This window comes from Dermochelys coriacea, chromosome 9 (genome assembly GCF_009764565.3).
Source record: "Dermochelys coriacea isolate rDerCor1 chromosome 9, rDerCor1.pri.v4, whole genome shotgun sequence".
Taxonomy (NCBI): Eukaryota; Metazoa; Chordata; order Testudines; family Dermochelyidae; genus Dermochelys; species Dermochelys coriacea.
Genome location: NC_050076.1, coordinates 4,322,190 through 4,340,935, shown reverse-complemented (window position 1 = coordinate 4,340,935; position 18,746 = coordinate 4,322,190). Strand labels below are relative to the sequence as shown.

The 18,746-nt window shown below is 46.2% G+C and overlaps 1 protein-coding gene across 3 annotated transcripts in view; it reads left to right on the top strand.

Annotated features, from left to right (window-relative positions):
* Nucleotides 1–18,373, top strand: part of TPRG1 (tumor protein p63 regulated 1) — a 113,294-nt gene extending 94,921 nt beyond the window's left edge. The window contains exons 5-7 of one of the 3 annotated variants that reach the window (XM_043492530.1): nucleotides 12,325–12,478; nucleotides 15,291–15,496; nucleotides 16,458–18,373. In XM_043492530.1, coding sequence (XP_043348465.1) covers nucleotides 12,325–12,478; nucleotides 15,291–15,485 — 349 coding nt within the window. In that variant the 3' untranslated portion in view covers nucleotides 15,486–15,496; nucleotides 16,458–18,373. Of the gene's footprint in view, nucleotides 1–12,324; nucleotides 12,479–15,290 lie in introns of all 3 variants that reach the window. The other 2 variants (XM_038416555.2, XM_043492529.1) reach the window with 2 other exon arrangements.
* The last annotated feature ends 373 nt before the right edge of the window (nucleotides 18,374–18,746 follow it).

Sequence of the window (18,746 nt, the reverse complement as noted above, 5' to 3'; positions counted from 1 at the left end):
CCAAGGCAGAGAAGGATACCAGGGAGCAGAAGCTCATGGCAGAGGCCAAACACAGTACAAAGGGGATGCAGACAGGGCCTTGGGCTGATCGGCATGCAGTGGGGATGCAGACAGGACCTCATCAGCACACCAGGACTCCGATAAGGGCCCAGGGCAAAAGCAGGGGTCCTTTGTGGGAGGAGAGACAGAGGACCCTGGTTTTATGGGTCCCGTAATGAGGACTGGGGATCTGCCACAGCACCAGGCAGCTGCAGAACGCCTGCTACAGCTGATACGGTGAGAAAAAGAGCAGCTGGCCGGCAGAGCATTGGGCCATTCAGAAGGAGAGGGTCGCCTGATCCTTGTGGCTGGTAAGCTTGAGGGAGAGGGAGACACTGCGGGCAGAGACCTTGAAGACCTAGAGAAGGAGCTGAAGGTTTATGGTCGGTGCTCTGGGAAGGGTATGGACAGTGAAGGCTTTGCCTAGGCATGGGCATGGCTTTACAGAGATGGGGAGCAGGGTCAGTGCCCTTCCTCTGCATCAGCTGACCCAAATGAGCTTTCAAAGAGCTCACGGTGCCTCCAGGCGAAGAGACCTGGTGCGGGAAAACCTGGGTGAGTCAGGCTGAAAGCCAGTCAGGAAAAGGGGAGAGAGTGGATGTGGGGCTCTCACTGAATAGGGAGACTGGAGAGCTAGGAGTGCCAGAGTCTCCTGGGAGGGGAGGCAGTGGGCACCTGTGAGGAAATGCCCGAGGAACCATAGCCCAGAGTGGGCTGAGGAACTGTGTTATGTTTGTTAAGTTTGGATAATAAAATTGTCTAAAAGAGGCTGGGGGTGTTGCAATGGGTCCTTTAGGAGCTGGGGGGCGGAGGGGGGGGAAGACCTACAACTCTGCATGTAGAAAAGCTCTTAAACTGACATCTTTGTATCCCTTCCTGCTTTTCTGGTACAGCACTGCTGTTCTGCCTTGCACCCGTTCCCTGATGTGTAACTAACATTCCCTCTCGGCTTTGTGAATGCACTGAAGTGAATTAAAAAACCTCACCCAAAACAAAGCAAACACAGTCCCCGACACGCCATCCCCTTGGGAAAAAGCACAGGGTGAACAGAGCCTATGCCCTGAATGTAAGCTGTGTCAGACCAGGAGAAGGCATGAATCCTTGAGCTGAAGGCCTTCCACCAATGATGCCAGATGCAGATCTAGGGTCTGTTCTCAGAATCCCCCCTGCAGATCTCTGTTCTCCTGGCAGTGCAGGCAGGGAGAGGATGTCTCCAAGACTTAGCTCTGCCTTTTGTATATTCCTTCCCTTGCATGTTGGGTCTTGACATGCGTACTATGCAAATTTCTAAGTGTGGGGGGAAAAGAGCTGACATGTAACACCAAAAATTCATCTGAAGGCTAAATCGGTATGTTTGTAGGTGGGTTTTTTTTTCAGTTGAAAATAAATCAACATATAAAAGGATGATGTAAGTTAAATATCCTCATTACATGTTCCAGGCAGCGTCTGAGTCATGGCATTTGCACTGTGCTTTTTGGCCCTGCGGGGCATGTAAATGTTCCCCTTCTGAAATATCTTTTGGCCCACCCCAGTCAGATATGCCAGGTATCAGTACCAGTGTAGTCTAGGTGTAGACTGTGTTATAGGCAGTGTGTGTATTAATTCTGTCTCTGGGTAAAGCTCCGTCCTGTGCACTTGGGACCAGCTGAAGGTCTGTGCACCACTTGTGTCATATTTTGAGGAGTTAAGCTGTTTGTTGCTGTTATAACTTGGCCCTGTCCTCCCTCTCGGCAGATACCAGTCTGTTGTAAATGGGCCCAAGTCCTGTGCCCCACATTCTCCTAATGCCTCTGTATCTGAGGAAAAAGAACAGGAGGACTTGTGGCACCTTAGAGACTAACAAATTTATTTGAGCATAAGCTTTCGATCCAATGAAGTGAGCTGTAGCTCATGAAAGCTTATGCTCAAATAAGTTTGTTACTCTCTAAGGTGCCACAAGTCAAATTATAAGCTATACCAGCAAAATGATTGTTTTGCTGATATAACTGTGTCTTTGCTAGGGCTTTCACTGGCATAGGGATGTGATTTCTTTTTTCATATTCTAACTGATGTAGCTATTCTAGTAAAAATCTTTAAGTGTAGCCTGAATCAAAGGAGGCTATTCCACCACCAGAAGCAAGATGGCCAGGCCAAGAGGGCCAGAAGGGTTGCCTGCCTAAAGGAGTTGGACAAAACCCAGAATTTACAGGGGTGGTGATGATGTTGAGAGGGTTTGAGTTCAGGAGCTAGTCATTTTTCATAGGGCTCTAACTTGTGATTTTTAAGAGTCAAGTGCTTGTGGTTAGAAATTCCTTTGGTGAGGTTGTGTTTTCTTGCTTTACGGCCACATTGTCCTTGAAGAATGTAACCAGAAAACCAGAAAGCCTACAGCCAGGTGGATGCTGAGGAGACTGGGGGGACAGGAGGGCTGTGACACTGGTTCTGGGTTCTAGGTGGCTGGACTGCAGGGTCCTCCTGCCCAAGATAAGCATCAGACCCAGGGTCTGCACCTATGGGTGTGCATGAGACCCTAGAGCTAGAAACAATAATTAGTCACTTCTCAGATCCAAGGGGCCTAGAAGCATGTGGGATCCAATGGCTGGATCCACTTGCAATGGATTGGTAACCATCCAGAGTCGGACTGGGCCATTTGTAACATCTAGTAACTAGAGATGAGCCTGAACGAAAATCCCTGGATCTGCACTCTGGAGATGATTGAGTCTGAAGCCAGATCCAAACTTGGCATTTGGTCCTTACAACTCTCTCCCTTACAAATCCCTCCACTGGCTCCCCACTTTCTGCCTCCAGTCAGTCGATGGTCCCAGCCTTCATTGCTCTCTTGTTACAGTTCCAAACCAGCACCTCCCATGCTTTCTCCCATGCTGCTTGTCTCACTCAGAGGAGCTCCCTGTAGTCCTCAAGAAAACTACCCCATTGTCCTTCACATCCCTCCGTGGCTATGGAGCCTACAAAAAACTTGACAATGTTGATAACGCTGGTGTGCTGAGACTACAGCCTGCCATGCTGATCAGTACTGTCATGGTTTCTTTGTCCTCTCCCAACCGTCACTCTCCATTTGTTGTCTCTTGTCTTATATTTAGATTATAAGATCTTTATGGCATGAACCATCTTTTTGTTCTGCATCTGCACAGCACCAGGCACAATGAGCTCCTGATCCATGACTCGGATTCCGAGTGGTCTGGTAATACAAATGATAAATGATCATAATACAGTGGGTCAAACCAAAAGTTTGAAGTTCTTTTGCTAAACTTTAAGATGTAAAAAAACAGAAAAAACACTCAACATTTGGAAGTTGGGATATTTTGCTAAAGCATTTAATAGAACAGAGGACGTGAAGTACCCTACTAAGACCTCCAGGAAACGTACAATTATTGGGATGAAAATACCTTCCATAAGTGACTTACCTCCTGAAACAGTGAGAGTAATTAGCGTACTATAAAAGACAGAGCTGCAAATCCTTGCAGGATTATCGCAGCAAGGCAGTAGCGAGGCATAGTCTAAAAAGATGTCCTTGGATTGGATGGCAGCAGCACTATGTTGTGCAGGCATTATCCAGGGTGTTCCTGTCCTGCTAGAAGTGGGCACATTTCAGATACCATGTACAGTGCCTGATGACTCCAGTGCTTCCCTCTGGCTTCATTCCCATGGCTCTAACTGGTAGGAGCTCATCATATCTGCAACTCCTTCCAAAAGGGAGCATGCTGGTGCTGCAGCTAGAGTTTGGGCTGTTTTTTAAATCACTCACTCATAGGGTGGCCAGGTGCCCGGTTTCTGGTCGAAAAGGTGACCTGACAGTGTTTGGTCAGCTCTACTGACCAGACACCCAAAGTCCAGTTACTACAGGTGAGGGAGGAGGGGAGGCGCTGGGTCATCACCCATGCCAGCCCCTACTCAGCTGGGGCCACCTCCTACCTGTGTCGGGCAGCTGTAGCTCCCAACCCTGGCAAATCAGGTGAGTACCTCCTGACCTGAGGGGTGGGGAGTGATAGGGGAAAAGCAGTGAGCATCGGGGGGGAGGGGGAGCGGGGAAGAGGAATGGACACGATGGAGCCTTGGGGGAAAGAGGCAGGGCAGGGGAGGTTCCAGCACTCCTGCTGGAGTGTCCGTTTTTTAAATATTACCAAGTTGGCAACTCTACAAGTCAGTTAATGATGCCGAGGTGTAAGTATCACAGTTCAGGGCAATGGTGCCTGTATTTCCCCATAGTGGTTCAGTGAGGGCACCCACTCTCAAACTCCTGGCTCCCCAGCGGTTGCCTTTCTTGGGTGGAGACTCGTGTCTCTCTCCCTTCTGACCGGGGTAGTTGCACCGTTTCCTGCCTTCACTGTGTTATTGCCAGCCAAAGACAGTCTGCCTAAATAGGCCTCCTTGCTCTCTCTTCAGTTCCGAGAGTAACGGAGTGATGGCCAACAGTTATACGTTACCACACGATGCTTCCTGGGCAAGTCTATTTTATTCCTAAGGTAAAAGCACTACAGAGGAAACATTAAAACCATAAAAGAACCTACATGCCTGCGATAGGGTTACTGGACATCCCCTCCTCCCCCCAAAAAAAACTATCTCCAACAGAGGTTCTGGCAGGTGTGTCCTTCAAACCACTAAAGGGGTCTTTTTTATGTTCACTAGTGTGTAACAGCCTCAGCTCAGAACAAGCACACAGTCTTATGGGGCCTCAGTAGGCCCTGTCCTTCCAATCCTTCCCTAAAAATTGGGGCCCTGTGTGGAGCAGGGGTCCTATGCATTTGCTAGATCAGGAAGCCGGGCTTGAGGCTGTGTAAAACCAGGCTAGTGATCCAAAAATCCTTTCTTTGTCTGTGGGTCCCTGGAGAAGCCAGTTGGAACTAGTATATGCGAACATCCCCAGGGCGTGGCTTGAAAAGGCTGATAACCAGGGGAATTAGATTAGCATCCCCCTCCTCCTAAATTGCATACAATCTCACATTAAAATATAAACAGCTGCATTTTTGATACAATAGACTCCAAAGGTATTAAACTCAATTCAATACGATTTTTCCGGGATATTGCAGGATATTGTTATATCTGTCACAGAAAGTTCATGGGCGGGGGAAAGAGGCTTCACTAAGAAATTTGTCTTCTGCATCCATTCTCCACTTGAAGGAGTTTCTTGCTGTAGCTGTATTGTGGTTACATCTACCACAGGAGCTGGACCAGGCTCCCTTGAGAACCTCAGCGATGAATCCAGCTAGAAACTAAATAAGGCCCTATCCCCCAACAAGAACGGATTCTCATTGATTTCCATGAGATTAAGGCACCTAACTTGCTTAAAACCTTTGAACATCCCACTAGGCACCTATCTGTATCTTTAGGAGCCTAAATGCCTTTGAAAATCTGGCCCATGGTGCATTATGAGATGGAATTTTCCTCCCTCAGTTGCCTGGGGCAGGATACCACACTATGCTGTATGGCTGTGATCTGTTTCCATATGTCTATTCTTTTCGTAATTCTGTGCTATTACAGCGACAGGGGAAATGAGTCAACAGACTAACCAGAGATATACTGAACCAAGATCCTTGTGAATTTGTATATCTGATGAGACCAGATGAATGCACAATGTAAAACTATGGAAAGGAGCTGTGGCCGAATTGCTCTAGGAAGGAGCTTAAAGTCCTCCATTGTCTTTGGTCCAAACAACAAAGTAGCTTTACTTTATTTTTTTTTTTAATTGTGAGAGAAAAAAATAAATGAAACATTCATTTTTGCTTCCATGTGGAAAGAGTGGCTAGGCAAAAAGTTTGGATTGGGCCTTTTGGCCTCAGTGGGGTGAGGAAATCTTGATATACGAGAGGCTGGACTCTATGGTGTTGGGAGCAAGGGCTTATCTAACTGCAGAATTGCATTGGTTCAATTCAAGGTGTGATTTTAAACCGATTTAGTTAAAACTGAGCAAAAAAGGCTGGATGGACACTCTAATTTTAGAAACAAGGTTGGTGAGGTAATATCTTTTATTGGACCAACGTCTGTTGGTGAGAGAAACGAGCTTTTGATTTACACAGAGCTCTTCTTCATCTCTGTGTAAACTTGTCTCTTCAAGAAGTGCAAGTTTCTGTGTAGATGGAGTTTTGGTGTGCAGAGAACTAACTGCATACTGAAGGGTGAAAACTCCCTTAAGGATTGGCCTGGCCATGAATATAACAGACTTTAGACTCCCGGGCAGCAGTGGGGAAGTCTGCCACTGATGTCATAGTCCCAAGCATGCCGGGAGGCCTATTATAGACATCAGAGGAGCTTGTGCCTGCTCTTTCGTTATATGTGCACTGACATTGAGCTTGGTATAATATGAGATTCATCCCAAGTAGCTTACAATGCTGAATGCCAGGGAGACAGAGCTAAATGCACTGAGAGACCCAGGAGAAGGTTCTGTCTTAGTTCCTTTTCGTTCAGTACAATGAGCAGTTGACTGTATATTAACTGACATGGGGGGAATTTGCAGTCTGAACAGCAGGACTGAGTACCGAAGAGGGGCGGGATGTGAAGGAAGAGAGGACTGGCATGCAGGGAGGAGGGAATTCCAGGCATAGGGGGTAGCAGAGAGAAGGCCATGGGGACAAGATAGGGAGAAGGAGATGAAGGGGGAGAGGAGATGGGATTCCATGCTAAGAAATGAGACTGGGTGGTGTGTAGGGCGGGACAGAGTCATAGGCGAGGATGCGTTTCACTCAGGATTTAATGTGCTCTGTCAGGCTGGGCAGAGGGGGCAGAGTAAAGGGGGAATTAGGAAGGAGGAGACGGAGGCGGAGTCCAGAACTGATAGGCAGGGTCTCCGTTTCCAAGCACAGTTCCTTGTGAGTCCCCTTAAATCTATCTTTACCTTACTCTGCCACGAAGCCTTCTGAAAGCATGACTAACCCCTCACTGGATTATTGTTAAAGCCCCTTCTTTATATCCACCTTTAATTCACTCTTCCTAGGCTGTGGTAATAGCCTTGTAAATAGCGCTGTTAAGTGTGTAATTATCATTCTTCCAGGTTGTGTGGTATAAAGGGCGTAACCTCTCACAGCATCTCTTGGAGGCATATTACCCAAGAGAGAGGAGCCAGTGCATGATAGGCCCAATTAAGCTGAGCAAAGAAGAGAGGGTTTGAACCACAGATATTCCAGCTCCTAAGGAGACTATTTTCTCAAAGCTGGGCCATGGAGACTGCACTGCAGTCCCTAAGAGTGTCAGGATGAGACATAGGGGGGAATACTAAAATGGACATGGGGTAAGGACCTGTTAAATGTACCCACCTCTGCTTATAATGCAAGATTCTGTGACTCTCAGCTGTTTTCTCTAGTGTATCCCTTTGGCCACTGATCTCATAATCTGACCTGGTGATTGCCCCCAGGGTTAGCTTTGGGTGGAGTTTGTCAGAGCTTCCAAGAGACAATGACAGGTTTCGGAGTAGCAGCCGTGTTAGTCTGTATTCGCAAAAAGAAAAGGAGTACTTGTGGCACCTTAGAGACTAACAAATTTATTAGAGCATAAGCTTTCGTGAGCTACAGCTCACTTCATCGTATGCATTCGGTGGAAAATACAGTGGGGAGATTTATATACACACACAGAGAACATGAAACAAAGGGTTTATCATACACACTGTAAGGAGAGTGATCACTTAAGATGAGCCATCACCAGCAGCAGGGGGGGGAAAGGAGGAAAACCTTTCATGGTGAAAAGCAAAGTAGGCAATGGTGATCCTCTAGTCTGGCCTCCTGCATAACACAGCCCTGAGAATGTCACCCAGTGATTCCTGCCAAGGGCCCAATAATGTGTGGTTGAGTGTATCTTTTAGATAGACATGCAGTCTCCATCATAGGACTCCACAAAGAATCCACCACATCCCTTGGTGAGCTGTGCAATGGTTAATTACCCACTGTTGAAAATGTGCACCTCATCTCCAGTTTGAATTTGTCTTGCTTCAACTCCCAGCCACTGGCTCTTAGTCTGCTAATTTAAAGAGCTCTCTGCTATTCGATGTATTCATGGTATATGCCGCTGGAGACATGACAGCCTGGTGTTGCCATCTCTCCCCCTGGGGTTATAAATGTCCCTGAGATTCCTTGCCCCTCTGACTGCCAGAGTCAGCAAATAGTTAACCTGTCTGAGCCCAAAGCCTCCGAATGGTCTGGTTAGGAGCCAGGTGAGCAAAGAGCAGATAAAGGCAGCACCTGCCTATGGGTTTGGAACAGCTTGGGGCCATAGATAGAATGTAAACACACTCCGAAAATCTTACTGTCTGACTCAGTGCCAGCGTCTTCTGGGCTCTTGTAATGGAAAATATTCTGTCTGAGGTCATTCAGTGACTAGAAAACCAGCATTTAATACCATAATATTAGGTGCCAACTCGCTTCTTCCTTTGTGTCGATAAATAAACAAAGCGGGGTAGCATTTTGTATTGCCAAGACCTTTGTTTTAATGGGAAGGGTTTAAGTTTTTCTTCTTCCTCCTCCTTTTAAATGCATGGACTCTGTGAATTTCTGGTCCATTTGCCTCTGTTTGCTCCTTTTGGCCACATGCACACACCCAGCCTTCTGAGCAAGAACAAATGTCTATGTTCCTTGTAAATCTGTGATTGCTGCCCCAGGCTATGTTTGTAATTCCCTTGCTGAGCTTTGAGATGAGTAGGGGAGAGGTGCAGCTAGCTGAGATGATGGAAACTGCCATTTCCCTCCCTTCCTCAATTAGGCTGCTTCACTTGGCTTCAGCTAATTATTAAAAATTTCCATCGGAGATGGATTTGCACTTGCATGGCAGGTCGAGGGGTACGGGACTGAGAGATCTGAGGAGGAGAGTAAGGTGCGCTAGTCACTACTTGTAATCCGGGGATGGAGAAATAGCATGGCTTTAGAACAGAGTTCAAAGCAACTGACCCTCTGATCAGTGCAGTTTGTTCCCTTTGTTATACTGCTGTTGCTTTTGTCCAGTCTCAAGCATGATAGTTCTAGCAGCAGGCCTTCCACCAGTTCCCCTGGGGAAATTCGTCCACTCTCTCCAAAACTACGGCTAAGGAAACTTCTCTGGTGTTCACATTGAACTTTCCTGCCTTTGGTTTTCATCCAGTGATGAATTCCGCATTGTTCACAGAAGGCTGGACCTGCACGTGGCATTTAGTGAGGGGGAAGAGGTGCTTGCAAACCAGAAGATCTCTAGGAGCAGATGAGAGCATCATCAGCTGAATCTCTGCCAGGGATTTCAGCTCACTCACAGCTTTTAGAGCTTATAATTCAGGTGAGACACGTTAATGCTGACTGTAATGTCACACTGCAATCCACAACTCGTAATAAAGATGGCAATCAATGCTCATCTCAATCGCAGTCGGGCTTTTGGTGATGGTTGTGTCTTGCCCATGGAGATTCTCCTTTAGCTCAGGGTGGTGGAGACATTTGGAGCCAGAAAGTAGTAAATTCTGTGCCACGCCTACCATTGTGGTGACAATTTGTTAGCCACCAGGAGCAGTTTATATCTCCCCTGCTAGCGTGTGGACTTTAAGGCTCATGTTTTCAAAGCTGCCTACAGGATTTGGATGCCAAAGTTAATTTTAAAATTAACTTTAAAAGTCTCAGCCTAACTGTTTCACTTTTCCTCATGCTTTCATTTCTGATGTGGCTGCTTATCCCATGTACATCTCTGCAGCAGAAAAGGTTGCCACTGCTCCCCATCAGGGCTGAGACATGCATGCAGATCTCAAAATTTTGAAGAAACAGAGGTTTAGCTCAGCTCCATGCTCTGTACATTACTATACTTATGAAACTGACAGTGTGCTGTAGGTGAGGGTCCTTGGGACCCTGCTTATGAACCTAACTCAGCAGCTGACCTGGCAGGAGGAATTGGCAAATGTACATTCCTTTTGGAAAGAATGAAATCTGCACGCAAATTGACATGTGACGCAGTTAATATTCCATTGTGTGAGATCTCTGAATGAACTGAAGCCTGAATGCTCCATTAACTGCACACACGTAAAATATTCACTGAGCTTGGTTTTGTTGCCACGCTGGGGAGTGGGGAGAAGTGCTGTATATAGAGATAAAAATGTCAGTGTTGAAGGTACATACTGAAATCTTTTCCTTTAAAAAAAATTTTTATTTTTTTTTTTAGAAAAAGTTCTCTAATCTTCAGGGAAAAAAGAGAGGATTAGATGCAAAAATTACTGAGTTTCAAATTTCCAATATAATTGTCCAAAGTCTGAAAGCACCTCTGCTATTTGTGCCAAGATCCTTACTATATTTTGCAGTGTATACACTCTACAAAGAAAACCCTGGATCAGTCTGTTTTTTTGTTTTTTAACATAGTAGTAAATGCAGAAACCACAATAACAACCCCAAAGGGGCTGTACTCCTAAGTAAAGGGCTAGGGTTCCTAAACACAGGAAACTCTGAAGCATTGCAGTGGCAGAGCAGGTAGGTACTAGCTTTTCTTTCCTGAAAGCCCAGGTTTTAATTTCTAGATGATAAAAAGATCTTCTCCTGTTCTGGGCTGGTTTCAGAGGTTTAGAACAATAAGCCTTCCGGTTTCATTACCTACATATTGTATAGCTAGCGAACACTTAGAAGGGATTTGGTTAAAAAGAGTTGGCTGAATTGCTGGCTGCCATTTGAATTAAGAGCCACGAATGAAACCATAAACTCACATTTCAGAACGGTCGGGCCTGGTGAACTTCTCATTGTATTTCCCACCATTGTATTTACCACTGCTCACAAAAAGAAAAGGAGTACTTGTGGCACCTTAGAGACTGCTCACAGTCACTCTCCAGCCAGGGGATTGTAATGTTGTCCTGGGAACACATGAGATTACCTGGGCACATTATTGTTCCTGTGCCATGGTACCTACAAACCAAGGACCTGATTGTGTGAGGTCATGACTGCCCTCAGCTTCCACTGGCATACTTGTAAGGGGACCATAGCAAAACTTGGGTCTGCAAACCCACTAGTCACCAACATATGTTTCCTTTTATATGTATATAACATGCTGGCTCACCCCTTAAGGGCTGCAGGACTTGGGGCTAGTCAACTCAGATAACCACTGAGGCACACCTGGACTGGATCTGGTAATTCCCTTTGAAGGGCAGCAGGTGGCTGCAATGAAGGGGGAAGCTCAGGAAACTGCAGGAAGTAAGAAAGACCCTGATACCTGGGGGCTGGACACATGAGGCTTTAGCTCTGCAGGGGCCTGGACTGCCAAAGCAGGGAAGGCCTGGGAGTAGGGTGAATTGGAGAGTGTTGGGATTGAGCAGACTCCAGCTGAAGGACCTGGGATGAGAATTTTCCCGAGTGAGATGACAGGCCTGGGACTGACCCAACCAGAGAGTAAAACCAATGGACGGTGTCTAGGGACTTAAGATTTAATCTTGGAGTTTTATTTATGTGAATAAACTTGGACCCTGAAGAAGGGCTGGGGAACGGGGAAGAAAACCCTGTGTGGAGTTTGTCACGGAAGCCTGGTGAGGGAGAAACCATTAGCAGGGCACGGCAGGGGCACTGCTGGCCATGAGGGGGTGCATGGGAGGCTACAAGTACATAATATTGTATCCCTAGAAGCCCTGATTCAGCAAAGCATTTAAGCACATTATTAACTGTAAGTACATGCTTTGACCTCAGGAAAGTGCTTAAGTGCTTTGACATTTAAAAATAAATCTATAATTAACAATAGGCCTGATTCTCCACTGGACTGCATAGTTTTATGCTAGTGGAACTCCAGTGACTTCAGCTTGGATGTAGGGTTTGGTTTTAGGATGTTTTAGTTTTGCAAAACAAGGAATTTCATATCCTGGAATTGGAGGGAGTTTGTGTAACTGTTTCTGTTTTGGGCCCATAGTTTTTAAGGGAAGTCCTTTTTTAACTCCACTGATCAAGTGACCAATTTGCCCAAGATGAGGTCTATAGCTTTCAGAACATGAGTGTTGGTAGTTAATCACCGACCCTATCCAGTGGTTTATAGCACTGGGGTGCCCTTATGCTATAAACAGAGACAATATGGGAAAAGAAAATGGGGAGACAACTTTTAACTGCACTGAAATGTAGTGAAGTTGGAGAGCTTTTTGGAGGAATGCAGCCGAAAACAGTAAGTTTCTTGTTTGAAAGATGGGACTGTCCATCCCAGATATGTTAGACCTTTCTCTGCTAGTGTGAAGAGCCCACTATTAAATATTTATTCCCCATGTAGATATCTATAGACTGTGATCAAATCAGCCCTTTTCCAAAAAAGCTATCTGTTCAGGATGATTGATCCCCTTTCCCTTACGAGTTGCCTGATGCAATACACCTTTCTCTGTCTGAATTGCTCATTCTCCAGGAGGGAGGGAGAAGGCCTGAGGATCTACTGGGATAATTTGAAAGAGCCATCTGCCCTGTCCCGTTGGAACCCATGGGCCACGGATATCCCTTATGCAACTTTCACAGAACATCCAGTGAAGAATAGCAGCGAAAGGTTCAGTGCCATCTGCCAGGTATGGAGCATGGCTTCTCCGGATAGCAGGTGAAATGCATACTTGTGGAATGCCTGGAAGATGAAAGGCATGTTTGTTTGGGGCCTAAATTTCTTAACTGTACCCTTTTTAATTCTCCTTGCATTCAGTAAATGAAGTGATTGCAATACACTGAGAACTTCTTTATGAACCAATGTGATCATATGAGAGAGACGAAAGCTTGTGTATTTCCCTCGGGAACAAAAATATACAGTCCTGTTATAGAAATGCTCTATGAGTAGCAAATGTGTTTCACAAATTAGATTTACAGATTGTATAATATAAAGGCAGCCCTTTTCATATGACAGTAAATGTACATATTTAACATATGCGTAGAATAAAAAAGGGATATAAGACGTGTTAAGTCTGAACGGAGCTAGGATCTACTCTGAGTAAAGGGGGCAAAGGTCGGTCTTATAGTTGAAGCATTGGGCTGGGACTTAGGAAATCCGAGTTCAGTTTCTGGTTCTGACAGAGATTCCATGTGACTTTAAGCAGGTCACACGGGACCAGATTTTCAGAAGAACTCAGGGGCATTTTTTCATGTTCGAAAAGTGCTTAGCCCCTTAGCAACTCCCGTTGCTTGGGATGTTGGGAAGAGGTGAGGGGAGCTGTCCATTATTCTCAGCTAGAGCTGCGGGGGACTGCAGCATCTGTGAAGAGAAAACCACTTACCCCCACTCACCCCAGTGGGTTCTGGAGCAGGTGCTCCCACCCCTCCCCAGCACGGTCCCCACTGGTGCTGCTCAGAGCTGTATTTAGCAGCACACCGGGATCAGTGCTGCTGGCTCGCTGCTCCATGCTGATAGTGGGGAGGGATTTCTGCCCACTGCCAGGAGGCGCCAGGGGCTTATCCGGAGATTGGTGCTGCTGATGGATCACTCAGCGCTGAGGGGAGCCCGTGGACGTGTAGGAGTGCGGTGTAGTCCCCGATGGGCGCAGCAAAGGCGCTCAGGGCAAGTGCGGCAGCTCCTGTCACAGGATGCATGGGGCTCCCTGCAGGCAGGAGAAGCTGCCCCAGTTTGCATTACCTTCATTCAGGAGTGACAGTACCGGAAGGGCATTCCCACACATCTTGTTTTGGGACTCGAGCACTGGGTGGGGGTGGACGTGATTGGATGCTAGGTGTTGGTTCAGCTGATGAAGGGGATAGGGCACAGCTGTCGATTTTGGATCCAGGTTCAGTTGCTGACTTGCCCCCATGTACACAAACGCTGCAGGAGACTAGGGGGAAGATAGGGTTCAGCTCTAGTGGTTGGGGTCAGGCTGACCTCTGCAGCAGCTGGAAGTTGCTGTCTGTGTGAGAAGGATTCAGGGAGGGGGCCATCTGAGTCCAGTTGCTCCCGGAGAGGTGTCCATTTAAGAAAATCCACCGCCACAATTGTCACTAACTGGGAGTCTGAACAGAGTGAGCAACGGCCTTGGGGCCTGACCTCCCCTACCCTCCAGGTCAGTGATGAAGCACAGGGGTGGCAGTGCGTTGTTCTGACACATCCCAGTTCTGTACACACCCCAGGCTGTGGAAAAACAGCACATCAGTCTCCAGCACTGTCGGCCCAGAATGTCTCACCAGCCCTGCGTTTGCTTAAAAAGAGAGATGGGCCTGAAACAAAAGCCCGGATTAGAACCTGGGTCTGGATCTGAGCTTGTTGCTCGAAGCTGTTGCTGTGGGTCTAATCTAAGCACTGAATCCAAACGCTTTTCAAACTTTGGGATCTGGAGCCCAAGTCTGGGGATGTTTGGATCCTGGGTTTTGGTTCTGTTCATTCTAGAAAGACAAGCTCCCGACCTGGGAGTTCTCGGCCTGGGTCCTCTTAAAAATCTTTTCCCCCTTCTTTTTTAATATTTGTAGTTTCCCCCCACTTTACTATTTACCCTCTTCATTCCTAAATCATAGTCTCTCCAAACCAAGACAATGCTGTGCCTCACTTGGGTCACTGGCGTTCTTGTCGCTCTGGCTATGAGGCAAGGAGCCTTCACAGATATTTCACTTGGAGGATTCTCAGCTCACTTTTACACAAATCTACTTTCTTCACAAGCTCCTTCCTGAGAGCTCTGACTGTGATTAATGAACCCATACTCCTGGTGTTCAGTTCCATTCACATTGGACAAACTTTCTCCCTCTTCCTTGTCTCCATTGTCACCACTTTCTCACCTACTTTGGCTTCCTGTGTCAGTTTTCCACACAGTCTGTCTGTCTGTCTCTCGTTTTTTATGCACCTTGCTTGGCTTCTTCACATTCTCGGGATGGCTTTAAGGGGTGGAGGTCACTTCCTGATGTCTCTGATCCTTGAGCCTCTACAAAAAGTCCCTGCCTTGCATGCACAGGAAGTGGATCCCTAGAGCTTAGAGAGACAAGGTGGGTGGGGGAGGTATTATCTGTTATTGGACCAACTTTTATTGGTGAGAGAGACAAGCTTCCGAGCTTACACAGAGCTCTTCTGCAGGTCTGGGCAGCCCAGAGACCCAGACATTGGTATTAAAATCTTTAACCCTTGGGCCTCTGCCATTTTTCCACTGGGGTGGACAGAGGAATGTTATTTGGGGGTGGGGGAGAGAGGGGTGGCTGAGGGATGAGAGGAGATGCCTGTATATATGCATCCATAGCAAACTGAGGAGGATTCACTTACACAGATTATTTGCTGCAGACAGTTGAGCGCTCAGTGCAAGGACGAGACAGGTTGCTTTCCTTTCAGCAACTGAAGCTTAGAGGAAGGAAGCCAAACACAACATGCAGCTCATTCCGTAGAACTTCACATAATTCTCACTTGTCATCTCTTCCTTCCTTCCATAGATGTCTGAGTTCACTGCTCAGTTGATCCGGGCCGTTCAGACCGCCCAGAGCAAGAACCCGGCGCCAGGCAGAACCAGCGGAGTCGTGGTCCTGAATCAACCCCTCCTGATCGACACCTACATGGGTTTTATGTCTTTCATCGGGAACCGAAACAAACTTGGTTATTCCCTTGCCCGTGGAAGTATTGGCTTTTGAAGCTCTCCATGGTGGGGAGTGCTTTTTATTTGTTAATGTCACTCTCCTTTAAATTCTGCATATAGCCCCATTTCTTTTAGAGGTTAAAAAGATGCAAAGGTTAAGTGATGCATAGGTCTTGTGCTGGCCCTCTGCCCAGGGGCAAATTTCCCTCCCTTTGCAAAGTTTTTCCTGGGCCTTTCAGCCCTTACTGTGTATGAATATGGATGCGTTATAAACTCTTTATGGTGTGTGCATTAAAAATGAATCAAAACCAGGACTCCAGACCTGAACCGTGCCAAACTTTGGTGGAAGTTCAGATCTGAAGTTGAATCTTTGCAGCTGTTGCCCATCTCTTGTGTAAAAACTCCACCCCAAACTAAGCTGTCTAGCCCAACCTGCCCATTGCTAATGTCAATGCAGTGGCTGCACTGCTTAAAACTAGGGCTGTGTCTACACTGGCACTTTCAGTGATAATGCTTTAGTCATTCAGGGGTGTGAAAAAACACCTCCATGAGCGACAAAAGTTTTAGCACTGAAAAGCACCAGTATAGACAGTGCTTTATTGCCAGGAGCGTGACTACACTGTCCCCGTCACAGAGCTGCTGCAGCCGCGCTGCATTGTGAGCCGTGTAGACATACCCTAAGTGCCCCTGGAAATCTGCAGTCCAGGACCTACAGCTACCCATTGCCTCTTCAATGACCATGTGGCTCTGAAACCTGTTTCCCATCTCAGGGTTCTAGGAACTTTGCAGCACAGTAAGTAGGTGCTTGCTTCAAATGTCAGGACTAACATTCACACTAGAGAGAAATAGTTTGTTAACTGATCTCTGGAGATGGCCTGGAATTGATACGAGCCTTTAGCTATCTGCACTCTCTCACATGCCGGATATATTATTTTGTGCTTGCATCTATATCTGCCAATCCATGCCCGGAAATGACATCCTACACTATCCTCAGCGTTGCCCTTTAAGATCTCTTGTTTTTTTAAAGAGCCGCCGTGTTTGAAATTCTGTTTGGATCACTTGGAGAATCTCTGGAGCAACCCAGTGACACATCTGGAAAGGAATTTTCTCTGTTTCTCTGGTCACGTGACACCTGGTCCAAAGCCCTTCAGAGTCATTGGAAAGACTCTCATTGCTCTGAACTCTTTTCAGATCAGACCCATGGCAAAAGACAACAGTGAAATAAATATCTTGAAACAAATCTTAAAGGATAAAAAAAATGTTTACTCATAAACTTTTCATATTCTGCATAAGATGCTGGAATGGGGGGAAATCCAACAAAACCAGACACATTATTTTTTGGACTTTTCAGAATATTTTAGCTAAATAGATAAGTGGCTAGTATAATTGGGTCTCAGAGTTTGTTTGTTTTTAAGGATCAGAATCACAGTATATTGTCATTTGAGATTTTAATAAAATAATCTCCTCAGTGGTTGTGTTTCTTTTAGGTTCCAGGTGGCAGATAAGTGAGTGGACAATATTATTTTTCTTTTTGGGGGTAGGGTTGTCTCCAAGGTTCTCCCATTTTCCTCACCTACAGGCCCTGCAACATACTGCTTTTCTTCTCTATGCCCTGGCTCTGTACTACAGTGAAACCTTCCCGAGCCAAACAGTTCTGTCATCTAGAGAGGGCCATTAGAGACTTATGGGATGTTCTCCATCTTACTCAGTATCTGATGTCTCTGCAGCATCAGAGAGTTCAAGGCCAGAAAGGACCACCAGGGTGCTGGGGTGGTGAAGAAAGAGATAAGAACAGGATATAAAATCTGATTTCCTGTAGTTTCACTGATGGCCTACGCCATAGGCATGTCCTCAGTGGTTGCATTTAATAACCTGCATTGATTAATATCACCTATCCTTTAAGGACTGTTCTTCAAAAGCCCATGGAATATCTAATGCAAACCACAAATGTACCATATAAGTTGTAGCATCCTGTTTGCTTGGCATGCCACCAAAACCGGAAAGTGGGCGAGACCATTGGTCACACCAGAAGGGTTGTCAGCACACAGGACTCTATAGATTCTTGAATCCTTGAATTCTGTGTTACCCTTAATGGATCCATTTCAACCCAAAATATAACAAAAATGTTTTCAAATCTAACTATCTTCTCTGACTCCAGCCTGGGCAGCAGTTGAAGTTCCAAGCCAGGAATGAAGCAAATGTGTTTTATTTTTCTTCTCTGCATCCGTTACAGATTCCCCTCACCCTTTAATTTGTTATGTCAGTTAGCATTGCCATCCTCAAGGCAAGAACTTTCTATTCAGCCTGCAAGAGGAAATGTTGCAATGTTGGAAGAGGTGGGATGAGAAATCTTTGGCAATGGTTCTTAGGAAGGCATCATTGGCAACTTAGCACAATAATTTTGCACAAGAAAAAAAAATCCTTGCCTAGGAAACTGGGATCTTGCTGAGAAGGTGTTAGGAAAATAAATATCTGCTTTTATTTCATGCTGTTCCCTATTGGGATTTAACATTCTGCTTGTGTAGCTCTTTCATACCAAGCTAACTTTCAAAGTAACCCCCTGCCATTCCATTGCCAATGTGCTTTTAAAGACACAAGCTGAGCTTTATTTGCTTGTCAAGAATATTTTGAACTTGTTTTTGTTTCTGATTCAGACAGAGTTACTGGGCTTCAGAGCCTCCAAAATGTAGGTCGCTTGCTTGAATCCTCCCCAGGAACAAAGGTTATTAACACTGGGTTTCTTGAGGACCTGTGTGAGGCAGGGCCTACGGTTACCTGAGACAGGTGTTCACATAACAAAAGTATACCCACCACAATTGCTACTGACTTTCACTCATTTGCAGCCTAAAGACTTAACAGTGCTTGGAGACTGAAGTCTCCACTCCCCCCCTGGAGAAGGTCCCACCAGATCAGGGTGCAGAGACTTTTCGAAGGGGCAGTCTTGGGAAGTTTGAACTGCAGCTACTCATGCTTATTATATGTGAATTTTGGCTCATTGATGTCCATCTTCAGGGCACATTACACTAGCACTAAAATGCCAAGGAAGAGGGCTGAAAGATTAAGGAGAGCATTTCATAGCCTTGTGGGATGGAAAAACACAGAGCTACCACCCGTGGGACTGTTCTGGCCACCGTTAAAGTTGGTGGTAAATATCCATTCACTTCAATGGGGCCTAGATTCTTCTCCAAGCCATGACATTCAGAGCCTGTTCTGATTTTATCCAACCCCAAGGGAGTTCAGATCCGGGATGTTGTTTCGACTTTTTACCAGGTCCAAGGGGAGAGGGGAAGGGAGACAGTCACAAAGTCTGGACTTT